This window comes from Corylus avellana, chromosome 7 (genome assembly GCF_965113065.1).
Source record: "Corylus avellana chromosome 7, dhCorAvel1.hap1.2, whole genome shotgun sequence".
NCBI classification, from domain to species: Eukaryota; Viridiplantae; Streptophyta; class Magnoliopsida; order Fagales; family Betulaceae; genus Corylus; species Corylus avellana.
The window spans coordinates 27,572,659-27,594,656 of record NC_142496.1 but is presented as its reverse complement, the minus strand read 5'-3'; the positions used below and the strand labels follow the sequence as shown (position 1 = coordinate 27,594,656).

At 34.8% G+C, this 21,998-nt stretch overlaps 2 protein-coding genes and 1 pseudogene across 4 annotated transcripts; 2 read left to right on the top strand and 1 right to left on the bottom strand.

Moving 5' to 3' along the window:
• The first annotated feature begins 532 nt into the window (after positions 1-532).
• On the top strand, positions 533-7,647 carry LOC132183908 (beta-galactosidase 16-like). The gene is made up of 18 exons (XM_059597374.2): positions 533-688; positions 2,094-2,189; positions 2,293-2,405; positions 2,593-2,659; positions 2,752-2,844; positions 2,917-3,060; positions 3,203-3,297; positions 3,847-3,952; positions 4,118-4,202; positions 4,297-4,415; positions 4,519-4,683; positions 4,841-5,022; positions 5,144-5,235; positions 5,489-5,598; positions 6,070-6,174; positions 6,512-6,619; positions 6,721-6,866; positions 7,398-7,647. Exons 1-18 carry the CDS (start codon positions 533-535, stop codon positions 7,645-7,647), a joined length of 2,232 nt encoding a protein of 743 aa, XP_059453357.2.
• A 2,245-nt stretch (positions 7,648-9,892) lies between these two features.
• Positions 9,893-17,438, top strand: LOC132184875 (beta-galactosidase 16-like; annotated as a pseudogene). The gene is made up of 18 exons (XR_015912801.1): positions 9,893-10,190; positions 10,592-10,871; positions 11,005-11,071; positions 11,162-11,254; positions 11,336-11,479; positions 11,564-11,658; positions 11,974-12,079; positions 12,384-12,468; positions 12,551-12,669; positions 12,902-13,060; positions 13,233-13,414; positions 13,618-13,709; positions 13,999-14,108; positions 14,243-14,335; positions 14,666-14,773; positions 15,012-15,157; positions 15,579-15,930; positions 16,574-17,438. The product of XR_015912801.1 is annotated as a beta-galactosidase 16-like (transcript).
• On the bottom strand, positions 17,335-20,128 carry OGG1 (8-oxoguanine-DNA glycosylase 1). Of its 2 annotated transcripts, XR_015912800.1 has the most exons (4): positions 19,330-20,128; positions 18,680-18,890; positions 17,827-18,339; positions 17,335-17,435 (listed from the first exon to the last, which is right to left on the bottom strand). XR_015912800.1 is itself a non-coding variant. In XM_059598657.2 (3 exons), exons 1-3 carry the CDS (start codon positions 20,115-20,117, stop codon positions 18,103-18,105), a joined length of 1,236 nt encoding a protein of 411 aa, XP_059454640.2. In that variant the 5' UTR covers positions 20,118-20,128; the 3' UTR covers positions 17,547-18,102. The 2 variants fall into 2 exon arrangements, 1 of the variants encoding a protein (XP_059454640.2); XM_059598657.2 differs by lacking the exon at positions 17,335-17,435 and having other exon boundaries at positions 17,547-18,339.
• Positions 20,129-21,998: the final 1,870 nt, after the last annotated feature.

The window sequence follows — 21,998 nt, the reverse complement described above, 5'->3', positions numbered from 1 at the left end:
ACATAATAAACGTCAAGTAAATTGTTTAGTCGGTTTGTAATCGACAATTGTTTTTTAAAGTAGGCTTACTCATTAAAAAAAAAAGAAAAAAGAAAAAAGCCGGCTCTTTGTGATCCCCGATTTCTTTTTGTCGTTTTGGTGATCATGAGTTAATTGTTTTGTGGTTTGCCAGCACGACAACACCTTGCAGGCTTGCACCATGCTTGTGTCCTTAGTTTTAGTTTCCCTTTATATGCCTTCAACTTTGCATGTGGATGAATTAGACTACCATGTAAATTTGGTTTTTTTTGCTAAGTTGTAAGACAGTTGTTCCTTCCATCTCTGCTCGTACAGTTACAAAATCTTGATATATATATATATATATAGATATCAAGATTATATATATATATATATATATATATATATATATATATATATATATATATATGCTTCCCAAATAAGAGAGAGATGCTAGGTTGGGTAAGAAGGTTATAAGAAAGAGCTGCAAATTAAGCATTGTTGGTGAAGAAGACGAAGAGGAAGAGGGGTGGATATGGTGCAGTGGTTGTGGTGGTTTGCACTGCTATGGGCGGCACTTGGCACCACTCATGCAGGCAACGTAACCTACGATGGAAGATCTTTGATCATCGATGGCCAACACAGGATTCTCTTCTCCGGTTCAATCCACTATCCTCGTAGCACTCCTGAGGTGTTGTTTTGTTCCTTTAATATTTCTTGTCCTTTTCTTTTTTTCTTTTTTCTTTTTTAGTTATTATCGTGATGAAAGCAGACGAAATAATTAAAATATAGTTTCAAGATTTTAACTCTAGGAAATGTTTCTCATCTTTTGAGATTTCTTTTTTCCTTTCTTTTACTATTTTTTCCTCTCATTCTCCATGTAAAACAAAAAAGATACTAACAAAGCGTTAAAGTTTGCTTATGTATTTTTGGCATTTATCAAAAAAATAGAAACAATCCAACCACATTTCTTTTTTGGCCTGAGATACAACCCTACAACTGAAGGGTAAAAGGTCTTTCATTTCTCATGGCTACTTGCTTTCCATTTTTCTTTGAAAGTGACTCTTAATTGGTTTTTCAACCCTACAAGTCATATTGCATTTGGTGAAGATATATAGTTTTCCTTATGATCATATTTCAATCACACAATGTACAAAGAATAAAGTTTTTCTTTAAATTGGGTTATAGATTTTTTTTTTCAATTCAATATATTAAATTTAAATACGTTTTTAGAATATAACCATGGACTTGAGAATCTCGTACTTTATTAAAAATATATATGAAAATAATATACTCTAAAAATATGTGTCAATTTAATAAACTAAATTAAATGAATTATTGGGGATAGCCTGGCCTGAGAAAATTGTTTTAATTCTTACTCTGGCCCAATTCTAGATTGGGCTTCATCTGGTAAATGTAGTTTGGGTCTTAAAGATATGAATGGTGGTGGGCCTTTAACTCTTTTCATTTTCACTAACCTTGGTCACGTGGGCTGTATGTGAAAAATTTGAGGCATTAAATAGGAATTAAAAAAACATAAATAAAAAAATCGGCGGTACACAATAACACATCATTAAATAAATAAAAAAAAAAGAAAAAAAAAAGTGAAGATCCAAAGACATTTATATAATTTATTGATGAAGGTATATATATATATAATTTTTGGATATTGTTTAGTGAAATGCAAATAAATAAAATAAATAAATAAATGAAAGAAAGATGTATTAGTGAGAAATGAGAATCACTACCCTACGGCCACCACCTTTTTTTTTTAAAAAAAAAAACAAACAAATGTGGAAATCACATAATCTATTAAAAATGCATGCGACTGAAATAAAACAAATTTTCTGTTCATAATTTCAATCTCTTTAGTTTATTGTAGACATAACGTGGTACTCAATGTTAAAATAATGGTTAAGTGATTAAATGTACCTTTTTGTATAAGTTAAGTTTATGAAATAACTGGTGATTTAACATGGTATCGGAAATCCTCTAAATTAAGCTAATCTAATCTTCATCAAATCTCTAACTTTAAGATCATTCAAATATACTTTAACACTCGGACCACGTGTTTGGTACCTTGTTTACCGTTGCAGATGTGGCCATCTTTGATAGCCAAGGCCAAAGCAGGAGGGCTAGACGTCATCGACACCTATGTGTTTTGGAACCTTCACGAACCCCAGCTTGGACAGGTCTCTCGCTCTCTCTCTCACATATGCTAACGCCCATGAACATAATCAATATTTCTTATCTCTCACTCCTTCTCTATATTTAAATTTTTCTTTTCTTTGGCAGTTTGATTTCAGTGGAAGACATGACATTGTTAGGTTCATTAAGGAAGTCCAAGCACAAGGCCTATATTTGTGCCTTAGAATTGGACCCTTCATTGAGGCCGAATGGAATTACGGGTAAAAGACGCTAAAAATTATACTTTTACCGCATGATTATTTTATTATACTGTCTTTATCAGTACTAATCAGTCATTGAATAATCCTTGTTAAAAATAAATTCAAAAGCTGATTGACATTGTCTTATGAGCCGTTAGGTTACTAGCATTATTATAGTATTGCTATTTGGTTTACCATGTCGATGCAGGGGTTTACCAATATGGTTGCGTGATGTCCAAGGCATTGTTTTTCGATCCGATAATGAACCTTTCAAGGTATATATTGCTAACACCATTCTCATTTTAAAGTCCAATCGACGTAAAACTTAGCACTCATGTGAACACCATTCTCATTTTATCAATGGCAGTATCACATGGGGAGATTTGTGACCAAGCTAGTAAACATGATGAAATCGGAACGCCTATATGCTTCGCAAGGAGGGCCAATTATTCTGTCACAAGTATAGTTCAAAAACCAAGATTGCAACCATTCCCTGCTATTTTTCCATGACCAAAAATTGTTTTGTGTGCAGATTGAAAACGAGTACGGAAATGTAGAGAAAGCTTTCCATGAGAATGGCCCTCCATATGTTCGTTGGGCTGCAAGTTTTGCTGTGGGACTTCAAACTGGTGTGCCTTGGGTGATGTGTAAGCAAGACGATGCTCCTGATCCAGTGGTCAGTCACTTTCTCTTTTACCTTAATTTGCTCATGAACAGACGTTTTTTTCAAACATTTTGTTTATTCTTTTGATCTGTTATATGGGTTGCTTTTTAGGTTCAGTTTTATTATACCTATCCTAAAACCATGGTATTTTTAGATCAATGCATGCAATGGGAGAAGATGTGGGGAAACATTTGCAGGTCCCAACTCGCCAAATAAGCCAGCAATATGGACAGAGAATTGGACAAGTTTGTATGTTTAATTACATCGAATGCTTAATATGTTCTTTCTTTAAATAATTCTAAGTAAACCCTTCAAATATTGCAGTTGAAATGGTTGTTCCAAAAATTAGTCCTAATCTTTGTCATCCATTATTTATAACTTTTTCCTTGGTTGTAAATAAGTAATCTTTTCAATTGAAGTCTTTTGGCAATTGCATGAAACAGGCCAGGACTATTATTTTTCTATGAGGCAGATTGCTAGTATAATTGATTTCTATATTGTTATAGGGTGGTGTTCTAAAATTGTGAATCCTTTCAATCTTTCCAGCACACGTCCCTGCATACATGCATAAAGATTCAAAGGAACCAAGAAAGAAAGAAAGGGGAATATGTTCTAATGTTAATAATAAGCTCTATTGAAAAATATGGCTTTTAAAACCATTTATTATTCTGCAAAACAGTCTGAACTCATATTTCTATATATTGTGGCACGTAATTGTATGTTTGATTATGTCATTTTGCAAATGAAATTATTAAAAAATAACTTTTACCCATCTAATGTCTTTGATTTGTTTTGAAGTTATCAAGTATACGGTGAAGAACCAAACATGAGATCAGCAGAAGACATAGCATTTCATACTGCACTGTTCATTGCAAGGAAAGGAAGCTTTGTAAATTACTATATGGTATGATAATCTCTCATGGTTATCTTAAATTCATCATGCAATAGAATGCTCCTAAAATTTCAATGAAAGATTCAAGGTTCTTATATGCAAATTTACAAGGATAAAAAAGCTCAAGTTATTTTCCAACATTATAACGTCTCTCCCAACATTATGGTTCTTTTCTAGTATCATGGAGGAACCAATTTTGGAAGAACAACAGCTGCATATATGCTGACAAGCTACTATGATCAAGCCCCTCTCGATGAGTATGGTATAGTGTATCTATCTTATACATACTTTTATTGTAGTACATAAATGCATATTTTCAAAGTAAAAAAGTTAATCACTTTATTTGAAAAGCTCAGGTTTGATTAGGCAACCAAAGTGGGGTCACCTTAAGGAATTACATGCTGCTATAAAGTTGTGCTTAAAGCCTCTACTTTCTGGAGAACAAACTACTTTCCCTTTGGGTCAACTACAGCAAGTGAGAAAATTATCACTGAATTCCCAAGTCTTTTTTTTCTTGTTGGCTACTTTGTTTTGAGTAACATATAAATATGGGATTGCTAAAGAATCTTTTGTTGCAGGCCTATGTCTTTAAAGGGAATTCAGAAGAATGTGCTGCCTTTCTTGTAAACAATGACTCGAGAATAAATGCTACAGTCTTTTTTGAGAATTCATCATATGAATTGCCTCCAAAGTCAATTAGCATCCTACCAGATTGCAAGACTGAAGCCTTCAACACTGGAAAGGTTCCTATAACATCTATACAACTTGTTTCTGCATTTATGTTCTGCAAAATGTATAGTGAAAAAAGACTAATTAAAGATATTCTTCATCAGTTAAGCATTAACTTTTGAAATTAAATTAAGTTCAAAGAACCTATGTTTCAATTTGCTACTTGAACAGGTAAGCACACAATGTGGGACAAGATCAATGAAATTAGGCCAAAAGTTTGATTTACCTAAGATATGGGAAGAATATAAGGAAGCCATCCCTAGCTTCAATGAAACTTCATTGAGAGAAAACGTGTTACTGGAGCAGATGAATACAACAAAAGATACAACTGATTATCTTTGGTATACTTTCAGGTAATACCAGCTAAGTTGGCTGGATTTAAACTACTACTTCATCTGCTATATCTCTGCCTTTTCATTTAGTTTACTTGTTAAGTTTGACAATTACTATATTCCCTGTTCTGTGTATATGTAGTTTTCAGCATGATTCCTGGGACACAGGATCTGTACTCAAAGTGAACTCTCTTGGACATGTTTTGTATGGATTTGTTAATGGAAATTTTGTAGGTAAGCTTTTAAATCTCCTTCAATTCTTTTATGATGGTTAAAAAAATGGATCATAAGTACACGTTGATGTTTGTTTATGATAACATTAACTTATGCACACTTAAGCACACTTTGTGTCAGCAGCTTTTTTAAGATTTTGGAAGAGACAAGGTTTAATTTTTCAAAAATGTTCATGTCTAAATCTAATATGCCATATCAAGAGAAGCTTCTTTTCTCTCTTCATTATTGTTGACTTTACTGTGTTGGTCTTTAGGATCTGCTCACGGAAGTCTCTTCAATAGAAGTTTTGCCCTGGAGAAAAATGTTTCTTTCCATAATGGGACGAACTACGTGTCTTTACTTAGTGTAATGGTTGGATTACCGGTTAGTTTCAATCTTCTATCTCTCATTTTCTTCAGATATTTTGCTGCACTAATACAAGGGAAGCAGCTACTTTATGCCATAATCATCAATTGTGTTTGCTAGACTGCCTTCCAATGACTTACAAATTGGACTTTCTCATGGTTGGAGTAGATGGATGAGCACCAAGCTCCTGTATTATAAATGAGCCAATGGGCTTTACAAGCAATTTTTGGAAGCTCCATTTGCAGCTTGACTAGTTCTTTTATAGTGATCGATAATTTATATTTGACTAGTGTTTTTCTTGAATTATTACATTGTCAGCCTCAGCAAGAGACATGACATGGCCGAAGGGCAGTTGGGACTGTTTGAAATTGTTTGTAATTTCATATTTACAAGCAAGGTCTCCAATCCCTAGAATTGTTTTAGAATGATGATGTAGTATTTACAAACAAGTATAAATTTTAAGAAATTACTTTTATTTGTGGCATGAAGGATTCGGGAGCATTTCTTGAGAGTAGGTTTGCTGGATTGCGTAGAGTGAGTATTCAAGACAAAGAAGACTTCAAAAACTTCACCAACTATGAATGGGGATATCAGGTTAGTGTCTTATGCTTACCAAAAGGTTTATAATTGAAATATATCAATAGAAATAACAAAGTTGTCTTGAACTTCAAGTTTCAATCAAGCCAACATTAAAATTACAAATTTTTAAGTTTTTTCCGAGCAAAATTTTGAATTTTACACGATTTTCTATGAATTTATGGATTCGACACTATTGAAATAGGAGGCGAATTGCGAAACTTCTTCCTTATGATATTATGCTAAATCATTAATTTTCTGAAAAGCTTATGCGGATAAGAAATTAATGGTAAAATTAATATTTAATTAATAATTTAACAATCTTAAACTAATTCCATGCAATATTTTCATGAAGGTTGGGTTGTTAGGAGAGAATTTTCAAATTTACACAGAAATTGGATCAAGTAATTTTCAATGGAGTAAGCTTGGGAGCTCAAATAATCAACCGCTTACATGGTATAAGGTAAAAAAATTCTGCTAATTAATTATTTGTTATGCTAATTATTGCTTTAACTTGGGACATATATACTTAATCAGCACTAATTATTTGTTGTGGGTTGGTAGACTCTATTTGATGCACCTGCAGGAGAAGACCCTGTTGCATTAAACCTTGGTTCCATGGGAAAGGGTGAAGCTTGGGTCAATGGACAAAGTATTGGCCGATATTGGGTCTCATTCCATACCTCTAATGGAATTCCTTCACAAACATGGTATCCATACAAAGTCAAATCTTAAATTTGTTGGTTTTTTTTTTTGTTTTAATTAATTCAATCTCATTAAAAAACTCAGAGAGACGCAATCATAGTACACGAGAAGTATATAAAAGAACCCTCTAATCAAGAGAAAAAGATGAACAAAAGTTCAAAGAAATCAAAAAAACTAAAAGAAGAAAAAAAAGCTATGATGTGCTGCTATCCAAATGTTTAAAGCGACGAACATAATCCTCTTCAAAGCTCTGAGTTACATTTGTTGCTTCTATATGAACATTTCTTGAATGATTCATGAGTGTTAAATTAGATTTGAATTATGGTTTTTGTTAAATTACCGTTTAAGCTGATATGAAATGTATAATTTAATCATTTAACTAATATTCTAATATTGCCTCTCACATTCTTAATTATAAAGTCATGGTTCAAACTTATAACTCCTAATATTATGTTAAATTATCAATTATTTCAAAACCTTAATAGTAAATTTAATTATTTAACTAATGTTCTTACCATTTAACTTTTGTCTTTTAGGTACAATTTACCTCGATCCTTCCTCAAGCCTACAGGAAATCTTTTAGTTTTATTAGAAGAAGAAAATGGAAACCCACTTGATGTTTCCATAGACACTGTTTCAGTATCAAATGTGTGTGGGAATGTGGCTCGCTCGTTCACATCCAACCCGGCCCGAGTGATTTCATGGGTGGGTCAAAATCAAACTAGACCCAATTATGGAAAGAAGCACGGCAGAAGGCCTAAAGTACAGCTTCGATTTTGGAGGTGATCCATGTGATCCAGGCATCGGAAAAAGCTCTAGAAAGAACAATTTTGCACCGTTTGATTTTATGATTTGCCAATCAAGTATCCAATTTACCACAGAAAAATACAAATTCTTTCAGATCCATGCGTATAATTAATTTGTAATAAAATAGCATTAATTCAGGCGTTATCATATGAATATGAATTTATATAGATTTTCAATTGCTTTTCATGTTATTAATGGGCAGCTAGCTATGAATTTTATTAAATTTGTATACATCACTAATAAGTTAACTCTCTATCGGAACTTGACTCCCAATCAAATACATCATTAAATGCAATAAAAAAAATCATTATTTCATTATTCAAATTAGATTTTATAAATTTAATAGTGTATATATTATTACATAATTTAAATTTTTTAAATGATATAACACAATACTTGAATGATGTGACATCATGTATATTATTAGATGCAACATGACAAAATATGGATAGTACTAAAATGGATCCTCTCCATTTCACAAAATGTGTAGACTTTACCACAATAAAATCGGGAAATGATCTTGGGTAATTAATAATCTAATGATTTTATATGATAAATCATTATTATCTCATCATGGTTCATACATAAAAATAATTATAATCACTCTCTGGAAAATTGGAAATTATAATCATTTAATTGTTTATTAATTTAGTTATAATCACTTAATTGTTTATTAATTTAGGATAGTCTGTTTTAATATATTGATAGCATGATAAATTTTAAATTACAAATATATACAGATGATAAAAGATAACTAAAAAAATATAAAATAAATCTACAGAGAAAAGGAGATGACTGTTATCGATGATAAGACAAATTGTTAGAGATAAGTTTTAAAATAGGGTTAAATACTCCATATTCCCCCTAAGGTTTTTCAACTTTATTTTTTTCTCCTTGTGGTTTCATTTTTATCACAGGAGGTCCCTGTGGTTTTAATAAGTGACCAAGTTAGTCCATCAATTAGTTGACCGTTAGGACTGACACGTGGATCAATCAGACGTCGACACGTGGCACATATTTAATTATTATTTTTTTTTAAAAAAATAAACGGAAAAAAATTGGGGGTGGCCTGGCCACCCCCATCTGGCCGGATGGGGGTGGCCGAAACCACCCCCAGTACCCACTGGGGGTGGCTCGGCCACCCCCTAGGGCTCCATGGGGGTGGCCGAGCCACCCCCAGTACCCACTGGGGGTGGTTTCGGCCACCCCCTCGATGGCCACCCCCAATTTTTTTCCGTTTCTTTTTTTTTTTTAAGAAAAAAAAAAAAGAAAAGAAAATGCATTTTTTTTAATTTTTTTTTTTAAAAAATTAAATATGTGCCACGTGTCGATGTCTGATTGGTCCACGTGTCAGTCCTAACGATAAACTAACGGATGGACTAACTTGGTCATTTATCAAAACCACAGGGACTTCCTGTGATAAAAATGAAACCACAAGAGAAAAAAAATAAAGATGGAAAACTCTAGGGAGGTATGGAGTATTTAACCCTTTTAAATATTAGAAGCAATGTTTATCTTACTGCATGTGAGATTATAATTTTATAAGTATTAAAATAAAAATCGCCTGCAACTGAATTTTTTATATCCCTTTTTCTTGAATCTAATTCTTTTTCACCCAAAAAAGAATAAGATAAAAGATTAGAAAAAAATCTAAAGGTCTTATTCCAACCCTAATTAAGGACATCCCATGGAACGATCAATGGGTTGGGAGGCGATTTTGAAAATTTTCTTATATATATATATATATTCCTAAAAATTAAGTTTGCATCCTATTAATTACTAGGCATAGCCTCGGTTCTGAAGAGTGTGTGCAAAAAAGAAATGCTAATCTCCGCACTCATTTATATCATACTCACTGACGTAACATATTTTAAGTTGTTAACATGGAAATATACTTAAAATATGTCATGTTAACCAATATAAAATGAGTTTGAAGAGTAACATTACTTGTTGCAAAAACATTAATTAAGCGTGCCAATGTATCCAAAGACAGCGTAACGTGTAATTTTAATGTTACATGCAATAAGTTACTAAAAAGTATATAATAGCCATGAACCGTTGACATCCCTAAGCAACACAACCAATTCGTCCCTGTCCCACACAAAACAAAAAATAAATAATAATTCGTCCCTGTCGTCTCTTCTGTCTCTGTGTCTCTCATTTTAATATAAAAAAAGACACATTTTCTGTTAAAAGGGATTTATGGAGTGAGCCATAAAAGAATTCTAGCGAGAGACAAAGACTAGAATTGCCAATATTTTATATGGTTGGGTGAGAAGCTTGTTTAAAGAGCTGCAAGTGGTTCAAACCCTGGCCACTGATTGGTCAGAAAGAGAGTTGAAGCTTCTTCAGCAATGGAGATTTTGTGGCTATTATTGTATTCGTTCGTGTTGTTGTTGAAGGCCTTTGTCTTCGTTCATGGAGGAGGCAACATAACGTACGATGGAAGGTCTTTAATCATCAACGGCCACCACAAGATTCTCTTCTCCGGCTCAATCCACTATCCTCGTAGCACTCCGGAGGTATACAAATTAAATAATATTCATTATTTCTGTTGGTGTAGATTGAAAAAGGAATAGTTTTATTTCATGTTATTTTGGAAAGAGAGAATATTAGAGAAATGAAATCATTCAATTGTTATTGTCTTGGTTAGGTAACACATTCTTTGTGGAGGCTAAATCACATGCAAGCTTGAGTGCACGCGCGATTTTATTTCATGATATTTTTTGGAAAAGAGTACACAGAAATTATGCATTTGATGAGGATATATATAGCCTGGCCGGCCTGGCCTTACCAAATTTTGTTTTATAGTTCTATTTAGAATTTCAATTATTTTCACCAGCTGAGGTTCTTTGTTGCCTTATGATTGCTTGCTCTTTATCTTTTTCCTTTGTTTTTAGTGGGAAAAATTGGTCTCTTGCAGATGTGGCCATCTTTGATTGACAAAGCCAAAAAAGGGGGAATAGATGTGATACAAACCTATGTGTTTTGGAACCTTCATGAGCCCCAGCAAGGACAGGCATGGCCCTCTCTCTCTCTCTTTCTCTCTCTCTCTCTGATCTGATCATTTGCTAATGGTGTGTTTTGCAGTTCGATTTTAGTGGAAGACGTGATATAGTAAGATTCATTAAGGAAATCCAAGCACAAGGCCTACATGTGTGCCTTAGACTGGGACCCTTTATAGAGGCTGAATGGTCTTATGGGTAAATTAAATCCACTCTATACTAAAATATTACTCTATTTAAATTTTCAACCCATTAATTTTTTTTTCAAATGACACTTTCTGCGATTTTGTTTAAAAACACTGACATGTAATGTGTCGGTGCGGCGGTGCAGAGGTCTACCATTTTGGTTACATGACATTCCGGGCATTATCTTCCGGTCTGACAATGAACCATTTAAGGTATATATATGGAGTTTTGATTCCCGAATTCAGTCTGTTGTGAAACAATATTAACACTAGTGTTACATGTTGGCAATGGCATGCATGCAGTTTCACATGCAGAGGTTTGCGAAGAACATAGTAGACATGATGAAATCAGAGAGACTGTATGCTTCACAAGGAGGGCCAATTATACTGTCACAGGTTAATTAAGTTTCAAGGAAGAAATTTGATATTTATTGATGAATTAATGTGATTTTTTTAATTTATTTAAAATTAATGTAGATTGAGAACGAGTACAAGTCGGTAGAAGCAGCTTTTCATGAGAAAGGGCCACCTTACGTTCGTTGGGCTGCAGCCATGGCTGTGGGGCTTCAAACTGGTGTGCCCTGGTCAATGTGTAAGCAAGATGATGCCCCTGACCCTGTGGTTAGTTTCCTTTAATTTCCTTTATTTATATATATCCACACACGTGACGACACGTAGTGAAGAACCAAGTCCTGTGATTGGCAGATAAATTCATGCAATGGGATGCGATGTGGGGAAACTTTTGCCGGACCCAACTCGCCAAATAAGCCGGCATTATGGACGGAGAACTGGACAAGTTTGTATGTTGTTATTAATTATTTTCTATTTCTACCATTAATAAAGTAGGATTTTCATTATTTGAGATTTCAGTCAAAATTGGTTCCGTACGTGGGGTGATTTTCGTCCATCTTATTAGAAAATGCTAACAAAAAACCATAATCTGAAAATGTTGGGTAGTTTATCCAAAAAGGTTAGGATTGTAATTCTGTACGTACAATTCAATACCATATAAATAAAAATATATATCTTTTAACTTTCATGGAAAATTGTACTGGAAACAAATTGGTTAACGGAAAGTTTTAATCTCCAAGAAATGGCTTGGATTTTGTTTGAAGCTATCAAACATTTGGTGAAGAGACGTTGATGAGGTCAGCTGCACACATTGCATTTCATGTTGCATTGTTCATCGCAAAGAAAGGAAGCTACGTAAATTATTACATGGTACCATAATTTCCTATTTTCACACTTCATAATTCAAAGTAGTGAAATAAATTTCAACTGAGTTTTTCTTCAAATTTTCGGTCTATAAAAATGTTGTGGGCCTTTTAAAAAACATGTTCTTCTTATATGTTAAACGACGTACGCATGATATTTTTATAGACTGGGTTTGAGGAAATCTTTGTCCGATAAATTTGTTGCCTTGTCTCTTTCTTTTTTTAACTTCTTATTGTATGTACTCATAATTATAGATGCAGTTTAAATCCAACAAATTAGTTATTTTCCTAACAATATGGTTTCATCATAGTATCATGGAGGCACCAATTTTGGAAGAACAGCCGCAGCATATGTAATCCCAAGTTATTATGATCAAGCCCCTCTTGATGAGTATGGTATGTTTCTGCATTTCTTGTTTTATACATAATTACTTATATATTAGAATTAATAATTGACTTATTTAGTTAATGAGTTCAGGTTTAATTAGACAACCAAAATGGGGTCATCTTAAGGAGCTGCATGCTGCTATAAAGTTAAGCTCAAGTCCTTTACTCTCAGGAGCACACACTACCTTTTCTTTGGGTGAATTGCAACAAGTAAGAATATAAAATAGGAACTTCTGGTTAATCTTTTTGGATCGGGATCCCTTACAATTCCTTGCCCGAAGTGCCCAAGCTGATGTTCAAGCTACCTCATTGAAGTGGACATGAAATTGTAGGGGATTCTGATTCGTTCTTTTTTAGTGTTTATCTATTTCAAGTAACATATACGTTAACTAAATTTTGTCTGTTCGATTTTTTTCTTTTTTCTTTCTTCTTAACAATGCAGGCTTATGTCTTTAGTAAGTCAGAAGAATGTGCCGCATTTTTGGTAAACAATGAGAGCAGAGATGTCCAAGTTTTCTTTCAGAATTTTCTATATGAATTGCCTCAAAATTCAATCAGTATTCTACCAGATTGCAAGACTGTAGTCTTCAACACTGCAAAGGTAAGAAGACTTTTCTATAAATAGGGACGAACCCCCAAGGCCATGGCCTCCTCTTCTCCCAATTAGAAATCTTGATTCTGTCCCTGACTATAATTGCTTACTCACATGCATGAATAATAAACGTGTAAGTATTTAAAAGTAGTTTCATATGTTTAACTTGCTTCTTCAACAGGTGAGCACTCAGCATAATACAAGATCAACGATCCGGAGCCAAAAGTTTGACTCAATTGAAAAATGGGAAGAGTACAAAGAAGTTATCCCGGACTTTCACAAGACTTCATTAAGAGCAAAGACATTGTTAGAGCAAATGAATACAACAAAAGATACATCTGATTATCTTTGGTACACTTTCAGGTATAGCTAATTAATTTGAAGTTACTAGAATTAAGTAGACTTGAATTTTGGCTGCATATTGACTAATAGTCTGTTTGGATTTGCGGTTTCAAAACGTGTAATTTTTGTTTATAATTGCACGTTTGACTTGTGAAATCGCAGTACCAAAACGAACTCTAAACCTTATCGTTATGAATTGCTTGCTATTTATTGTGTAAATGTAGGTTTCGGCATGATAGCCCAAGTGCTCAATCTGTACTAAATGTTGCATCTAGTGGACATGTTGTACATGCCTTTTTAAATGGAGGTCACATAGGCAAGTGTTACATTTCCTTAATTTATTTTGAGATGGCTAGTGGACCAAAAATATGAACATGTCTCTTCTACCTCTGTTTGGTAGTGTATTTTAGATGACACTTTTTGTTTGAAAAAGTATTATTGTGTGACAAAAGAACGAAGAAGAAAAAAAAAAGGAAGCTTTTAGTGTTTTGTGTTTTGAGTTGTTTGTTAAACAAAAGGAGAATGAAAAGGCGTTAACAAACAAGTATGATTTGTGAATAAGTGTTTTGGTTTCTTTGCTATATACTTACTCTGTTATTGTTTAGGATCTGCACATGGAAGTCACCAGCACAAAACTTTCACCTTGAAGAATACTCTGAGGTTAAGAAATGGGACAAATTTCATCTCCTTACTTAGTGTAATGGTTGGATTACCGGTAATTTTCAATCTCATTATCTCCATTAGCTTTTATGCATCATCAATCAAGAAAAGGAAAACCAAACAATCACCTAATGCCCACCATCCCTATGTTTTCATGAAATCGTCAGTCAAATTTGTTTCCATGTGAAGGATTCAGGAGCATTTCTCGAGCGTAGAGTTGCAGGCTTGCGTCGAGTAAGAGTCCAAGGCAAAGATTTCTCTAACCACCCATGGGGATATCAGGTGATTTCCTTCTAGATTGTCAGGTTAAGATGAGCTGAACCGAAAATACAATGATTTTCCCGTCATTAAATGGACATATCTTATCATATTAACAGAGCATGTGATTCTTATGTGCCTTTTAAAAAGAAGTATGTAAAAATCATGTGCTCTACGAACAGATATCAATTCAATTGACTTTATTCATTAATCTCAAGATTCATCTCTTTTTGGGAAGCTGGCCTACCATTCAAAAATCATGATTTATCAAGGATTACTAAGCATTATATTTTGGCATCAGTTAGATATATATTCTATGTCTCAGATTAATTCTAATGGATAGCTTTTCTACAGGTTGGATTGTTAGGAGAGAAACAACAAATATATACAGATCTTGGATCAAGACAAATTAAATGGAGTAGGTTTAGAAAATCTACTCATCAAAGACCCACATGGTACAAGGTAGGAACACTGGTACCTTATTGTACCCTAATTATTCTTGGTTCAGTTTATATAATTCCTACAACAACAAAAATGCAACATGTAAGAGAAAATCCAGGAGTTGTTATACAAGGAACATATACAAAATGAATTGGATCCAAAAATGGATTGAATCCCACAGAATCACATCCAATTCTAGTAATTTTTATGTCATTGATACAATTAATCTAATCTTTTATATCACGGCTTTGATTGGAAGACTACGTTTGATGAACCTGCTGGAAACGACCCCGTTGCACTGAATCTTGGTTCCATGGGAAAGGGAGAAGCTTGGGTCAATGGCCATAGCATTGGTCGATATTGGGTATCATACCGCACCTCAAATGGAAATCCTTCACAAACATGGTACCCTACACAATTATTTCTTTTTGTTTTTATTGTGTCAATAATCATACTATGTTCTCTCCAGGTAACAACAACTTCATCAATTGCATGAATTTAACAATAGATAACACACGTTTTTTTCTAACTAAACTTAGTATTTTTCCACAGAATTCAACATGTGCCATTGTTTTTTATATAAACTCTCACTATTCTTCGAGTTTGGCTTACAGCCCAGTAAAAAAATCACTGAAAATCTCCTGTGCACGATTGGGTGAGAACTGCAGTTATTTTTTTCATCGGAGGCCATCTTCATTGTTTATTTTTTTGTAGGTGAATCTTTAGTGATTTTTTCACTGAAGGCAAGCCAAACTCCTTTTCTTTTCAAGAAGTTCTCTATACAGGGCAATTACGTTGAAACATGGTTTAACCTTTTCACTTTCAGGTACAATGTACCTCGATCCTTCCTCAAGCCTAAAGGCAACCTATTAGTTCTACTAGAAGAAGAAAGAGGGTACCCCTTGGGGATTTTCCTGGACACAATTTCAATAACAAAAGTATGTGGATTTGTGTCTGGTTCCTATTTGCCCTCAGTTACTTCATGGAGGAGACAAGAAGGAAGTGGAAAAATCTATCAAAAGAAACCTGGCAGAAGACCTAAACTTCAGCTCCACTGTCCTCCAAAACGTATCATATCCAAGATCTTATTTGCGAGCTTCGGAACACCTTCTGGGGATTGTGAGAGTTATGATATTGGAAGCTGTCATTCATCTAATTCCAGAGACATCGTAGAAAAGGTGAACTTCCTTTTCTGTAGCATTTTTCCTTTTTCTCTAATATCTTCCAAATCCCATGCAAAGTTTCTATCACTAAAGATTTCTTCTATGTTCCTCCAATCTTGGTAATTAATGAGAAAGTATACTCCATTGCTCAGAAGATGGGTGACAACTGCAAATAAGGTTTAAACCTAAACATTTCTTTTCTCCTCTGTATTTACAGACAGAGAGAGCATCAATTCCAGACTGATTAATTAGGATATGTTCTAGGGTACAAGTATTCCAAATGATATTTCCTTTGTTTTAAACCAGAAAAGGCAATAATAGACAACAGCATGAAACTAAAGAGTGCTTTAGTGCAATTTTTTTTTTTTTTCCTTCTCTTTGCTTATCAATTGGTAAAACTCACTATACATTAGCACAAGCAGGATGAACAGATGATATAGGATCACTTAAAAAAACAATTACTTTCAGGGGTGACCATATTTTGAGAAAAATATTTCCACCCAAACACTACAATTTAGATGGTCACAGCATTATTTTATGTGTCATATAGGGAAAGTTCAAAGATCAGTGACTACATTGAAGTTCATGAAATCAATGTAGAGTACTTCTGTTCATATTGACTTCAACTTTTCTTATCAATTTTAAAATATTTTTTCAGGCATGTCTAGGAAAGAATAGATGCTCCCTCACTGTATCAAGTCATACTTTTGGTGGTGATTCGTGCCCAGACTTTCCTAAAGCTCTATTGGTTGATGCACAATGCTCGTGACCCTGCATAATTTAGTACCATCTTTTACATGGAGGAGATTAATACTATCAATTCCTATTTTTACCCAAAGATGTGTAAAGAAGTAACTGAAGACATCATCACAATTGTGTTATGATTTTTTATTGATGATCGGAAGGAATATAATTGAGTAGCATTTAATTACTAGTTGGCTTATCAGTGAGTGGAAAACTCTCTTTGTGGACACTTCCAGATATAACTTGACTTCTATTTACAACACATACAGATGTTATCCAATTACGCCTTAGGAGCTTGATTGATAAATATGCATCAGTGCTTAGTTCTACAGACCCAGTGAACTGATATATTTCAGCAGAAAAAAACATATTTGTCAATATAAAGTTTCAACTTGTATCACCTGTGAGTTAACGATCCCAAAAATAGAAAACGACCACAAAGCAACATTGTCTTTGCACGGAATCAAAGGGTGAAGGTAACAAAGGTATGAGTCAGGGAAGATAAAGGGAATGGGCATATACATTGAAACATATCAATTAAAAAACAAAAATGATGTGCAAAAGTCAAAAACTGCTCAATCAGTAAAAGGAACAAGGAACAATCTCCAGAAAATTATAATAATGATAAAAATACACCATCCATTGTGCATACGACGGATAAAAAATGGCTAAATGCCCAACTTACAAGAGTCAGCTCCAAGTAGTAACTGATGGGAATTAGAAATCATGCCGCAATACACTGAGACTGAGGTTAAAGTTACATGTGCTTGTAAAACCTGCCATTAACCACCGTATCACATTCCATTTTTAATGCACAAAGATTAAGATGAGACGGGGGGGGGGGGGGGGGGGGGGGGGGGGTGTGTGGTTCAGACAGTCGAGGAATAAAAGTAAAAGTTGGACAAGCTCTTGTTTTTATCCATAATCATACCCAACAATGCTTATAATCTACTCTCCTTTCACCAATTTGCGCTAACGTTCATATATCCCTCTTACTCTTATCAAGAGAAAACAATGGGCTATTACAGCATAAATAAGAACAAATGACTAAATAAAGGAGAGTTCTTAAAGTGAATGATTTACAGAAAGGAGGTATCCTGAAGGACATGAAGGAAAAATAATAATCATACATATAAAGGAAGATGCCACATTGTTTACAGAAGTAACCTGAAAAAGACATGAAGCTCTGACATCATCCTCCATCCAACTGTGCAAAATCGCACTGTGTTTCAATGTCCAGATGCCTTTACCAGGAAAGATTTTATTCCCCACACTGCTCTTCAATCTTGATCTTGAGATCCATAGCATCTTATAGATCATGCTCTTGGAAAAAGGGGGGTGGCGTTGAAGCATTTAGAGTTATGGTCATTAAGGAAGCCAGAAGGTTAAAACTTAAACATCATCATCCCAAGGATAAAGCTTTGAAAATGATCTGTTATAGCTTCAATTACCACTGCACATTTTGCCATTCTTACTCTCTGCAGATTTCTTTTCTTTGATACTACAAAAATGTGATGGTAGGAGGGCCTTTTGTGAAGGTAATTCAGCAATGAAGAGCAGAGTTTGAGCCCAGCCAGCATATTTTCCATATTTGCTCACAAATGCCTCTGCCACACGACTGCATAGCTTAGGTGTCAGACGGGCACCTGCAAGTTCCGGTAATAGGTATCTTGTAGCAATCTTGCACAAAAGAAGCAAAATATCAGCAGATCAGCACTTCATGAACTGAAAATCATGAAAGATAACTTGAAAAGATGCAGTTAGTTATTTAAACTAAAGTTAATGAGCAGAGATAATGTGTCACACCCAGCTTTCTTTTTTTTTTTTTTTTGGGGGGGGGGGTGTCTTTTTGAGAAACTAAACACGCTCAAGATCAGAGGTGCAGCACATGACTGAAATTTTCTAAACCCCCAAAATCACATGACAAGGTGAGTTTTTATATCTCATCCACTATCTTGGTGATAACACAAAATCACCACATTCACCTGATGGGGTGACATGAAAACCTCCAGAAACATACCTGCCAGACATGTGTATCGACAGGAATGGCGTGGTGTTGATCAAGAGAGAAGAGAGCTATGCACGCTGCCACCTTGGGACCAACTCCAGGTAGAGTAGAGAGAGCATCAATAACCTCTTGAAGATCGAAATTACGAAGAGAAGCAAGCCATTCCGCACCTCCACCAGGTTTTGATTGCAAAGCATTTACAGTACCAATGAGGTATTTAGCCCTGTACATTGACATCATTGGTGAAATAAATTGTCAAGATTGCACTTACTAGAAAAGCAAACACTACATATAAGGCCATGAAACTACATATCAGATCATGACTTAAGAAAAAAATTCAGAAATGTGCAGAAAAATATCCTACAATCATAGTGCAGTGCAGTGATATGACAGACTATTTTAACGATTTAACTGGGATTTAAGAAACTATTTTGATTGTCATATAAATTTCCAACCATGCTATGATCAACTTCTATTATTGTGAGTTCCACAACATTAACATATAAGAATTTTGAGCATAAAAACGTTAATAGTAAGAGAGACAATCAACAGACACAATGCATGACCATTGAAAAAACGATTAGCAGCTCAAGAAAAGCTTAGAAACGTAAATTCAGCTTATACAAGGAAATAAACAAGGACCGACAACAACAACAGTCAACCTGTAACCGAAACCGGCCGCTCTAAGCTCGTCCTCTGAGACCATCTTCAGCCGCTCCAAACTCGGGAACTGGTGGAACTCAAAGCCCTCCACAGTCCCCAAATAATCCCCAAGCGACGAAACAAAGTCCACCATTTTGGTGATCCTCGCAATGTTGTTATTAGACGAACACAGAAACTGAACCAAACACTCGAGCGGGTCCTGCCTGAGCACCCGGGCCCCGCCCAAGTGGCTTGCCAGCTCGGCGAACCGGGGGTCCGAGGCCGAGAAGACCGCCCAGACGTCACTGAGAGAAATGCCCGCGTTGAGAAAATCGAACAGTGCAAGCCTGGCCTTGGCCTCGGAGGTGGTGGTGTGGTGGAGGCAGTAGGATACGTCGCCGTTCTGAAGGTGCTTGAGAGAGACAAGGTGAGAGTGGACAACGCCCGTGTACTGGAGAGGGCCAGTCTGTCTCCACCGGAAGGTTTGGCCAGTGGGGAAAGTGAGGGGCAGGGAGAGCTCCGATTGGGTGAGGCCGAGGGAAACCCACTTGGGTGGGGTCGCGGGTTTGGGTTTTTTGGAGAAAGGTCTGGTGATTTTGGTGGTGGAGAGCGGTGGTGTTGGTGGTGGGGTGGGTCTTGGCCGCTTCATGATTGAGAGGGAGCTCGATCTCAATGAGTGCATGCAAATGGTGGCCACGAATCGGAGGTTTTTCTCGCCTCTGCAGCTCCCTCCGGTCCGCTGTGTGAAAGAAGGGGAGACGAATGCCTCAATTGGGAGGATCGTTGACGTTGCGCGGGCTTGGATCATCGCGCACTAGCGCTGGGCCTATCCGGGCCTTCTCCTGCCCAATTTGGAGAATTTTTTCTATTTATTTAAAAAATAAAATAAAAATTCCCGCGGCCAAATTTTAACATCACTAGCGAATCTAACATAACAAAAAATTAGTGGACTACGACTGAGATGTTTGACTTACTCAATTAAATGGGTCGATTATAGTTGACTTATAATATAGTCTCGAAACGATCTAAGCCTAATATACAACATTTAAGTCTGACAAATATTTATACGACATGTGAACGCGATATCAATTCAAAAAAAAATTAGCGTGTTAAGGTTGAGAGGTCTAACTCCTTTATTTAAATGGATTGTGTTATAGTTAAACTATATAAAGATTGTTTGGGATTGCGTTAAGAAGTTTAAAAATTACTTTTAATATATAAAAAGCAATGCCAAACAAAAATCTGCCCGTTTGGTAAAAAACTCAAAACTAATTATTTAAAATTTTTGCTCTAAAAAAACAAAACACACTTTTAGGAAAAGTTTAAAATTAAGCTTTTTTTTAGTTTTTAAAGCTTTTTTTCCTAATGCAATCCCAAATAGGATCATAGTCTTATACGCTTATACCAATATCTCGACATGATTTGAAGCCGACACATAAACACAAATTGTCACCCTTAATCTTGAGAGCATGTTTAAACATGCATGTGAAAATTATGTAAACTATTATTAAGTCCATGAATATTATATCATTGTGTTAGTCAATAGTCATAGAAAAATCACCAACTATAAAAATACCCGTTTATGATCAAACTTGAGCTTCTATTGAGATATTCAAATCAATCAAAACAAATCTATGTTCAAGAATACATAATTCGAAATATTAAAACACCATTTGGGGGAGAATGAGAGATTATACAATAAATCCAAATGCCAATATATTACATTACTAGAAACAACATAAGAATGCTCACATTAGGAGATTCTTTGTAGCCTTAACCCACTAAAGCCTCCCATCTTCTTTATTTTCTTATCTCTGTCTCTTTCTTCTGTTTTTCCCCATCTACAACTCTCAAATCTGTGATTTTCATCTACAACTCGTCCATATTTTCAAGCTCAAATTGTGGACAAAAATTAGCATAATAAACGTCAGAATTAGGAAAAAAGTACTAAGGAGAAAGTTGTAGAATTTTGAATTATATTTCTAAAGACACGAATGTCACCTTAATTCGATATTTTATCAAAAAGTTATGGTCAAAATATTAAAACATACTCGTAATAACTCTAAATCCGAGAATGAATTAGATTTAATTTTTTGATCTTAATTAAAAAAAAAAAAAAAAAAAAAAAAAAAAAAAAAAAAACATCTTCTCTCCTTGAGGCATTCAACGTGTATATGAAAGTTATGATCTAATTCTTGGGCTTTTGTTTCATATCTTTTGTTTTTAGACCCACATCACAATCTTTTCTCATATGATATGGTGACCACCGTGTGTGGCAATTTATGCACAATTATTGAACTTTTGTTGACTAAATTGAATTATCCCCGATATCCTAATGTTGTTTCATATATTTTATTTCTATACTCATAAAACAATCTTTTGTTTTTCATATGCTTATATCTAATTAATCACACTTTCCAACAATAAATATGATTTGGGAGTAAATATAATATTAATATTTAATGATTATCAAATATGCTAAACTATTACTTATCTAAAAGTAGGGCTGACAATTTAACCCATGACACATGAACTCGATACGAACACGACACATAAAATTCGGATTAAGGTTGGGCTTAAATGGGTTCAGGTCGTAAACGGGTCACTCGTTTACGACATGTTTAGTAAACGTGTCATCTCATGTCAACCCGCCGGGCTCGCGGGTTGACACGTTTGACCCTTTTTTTTT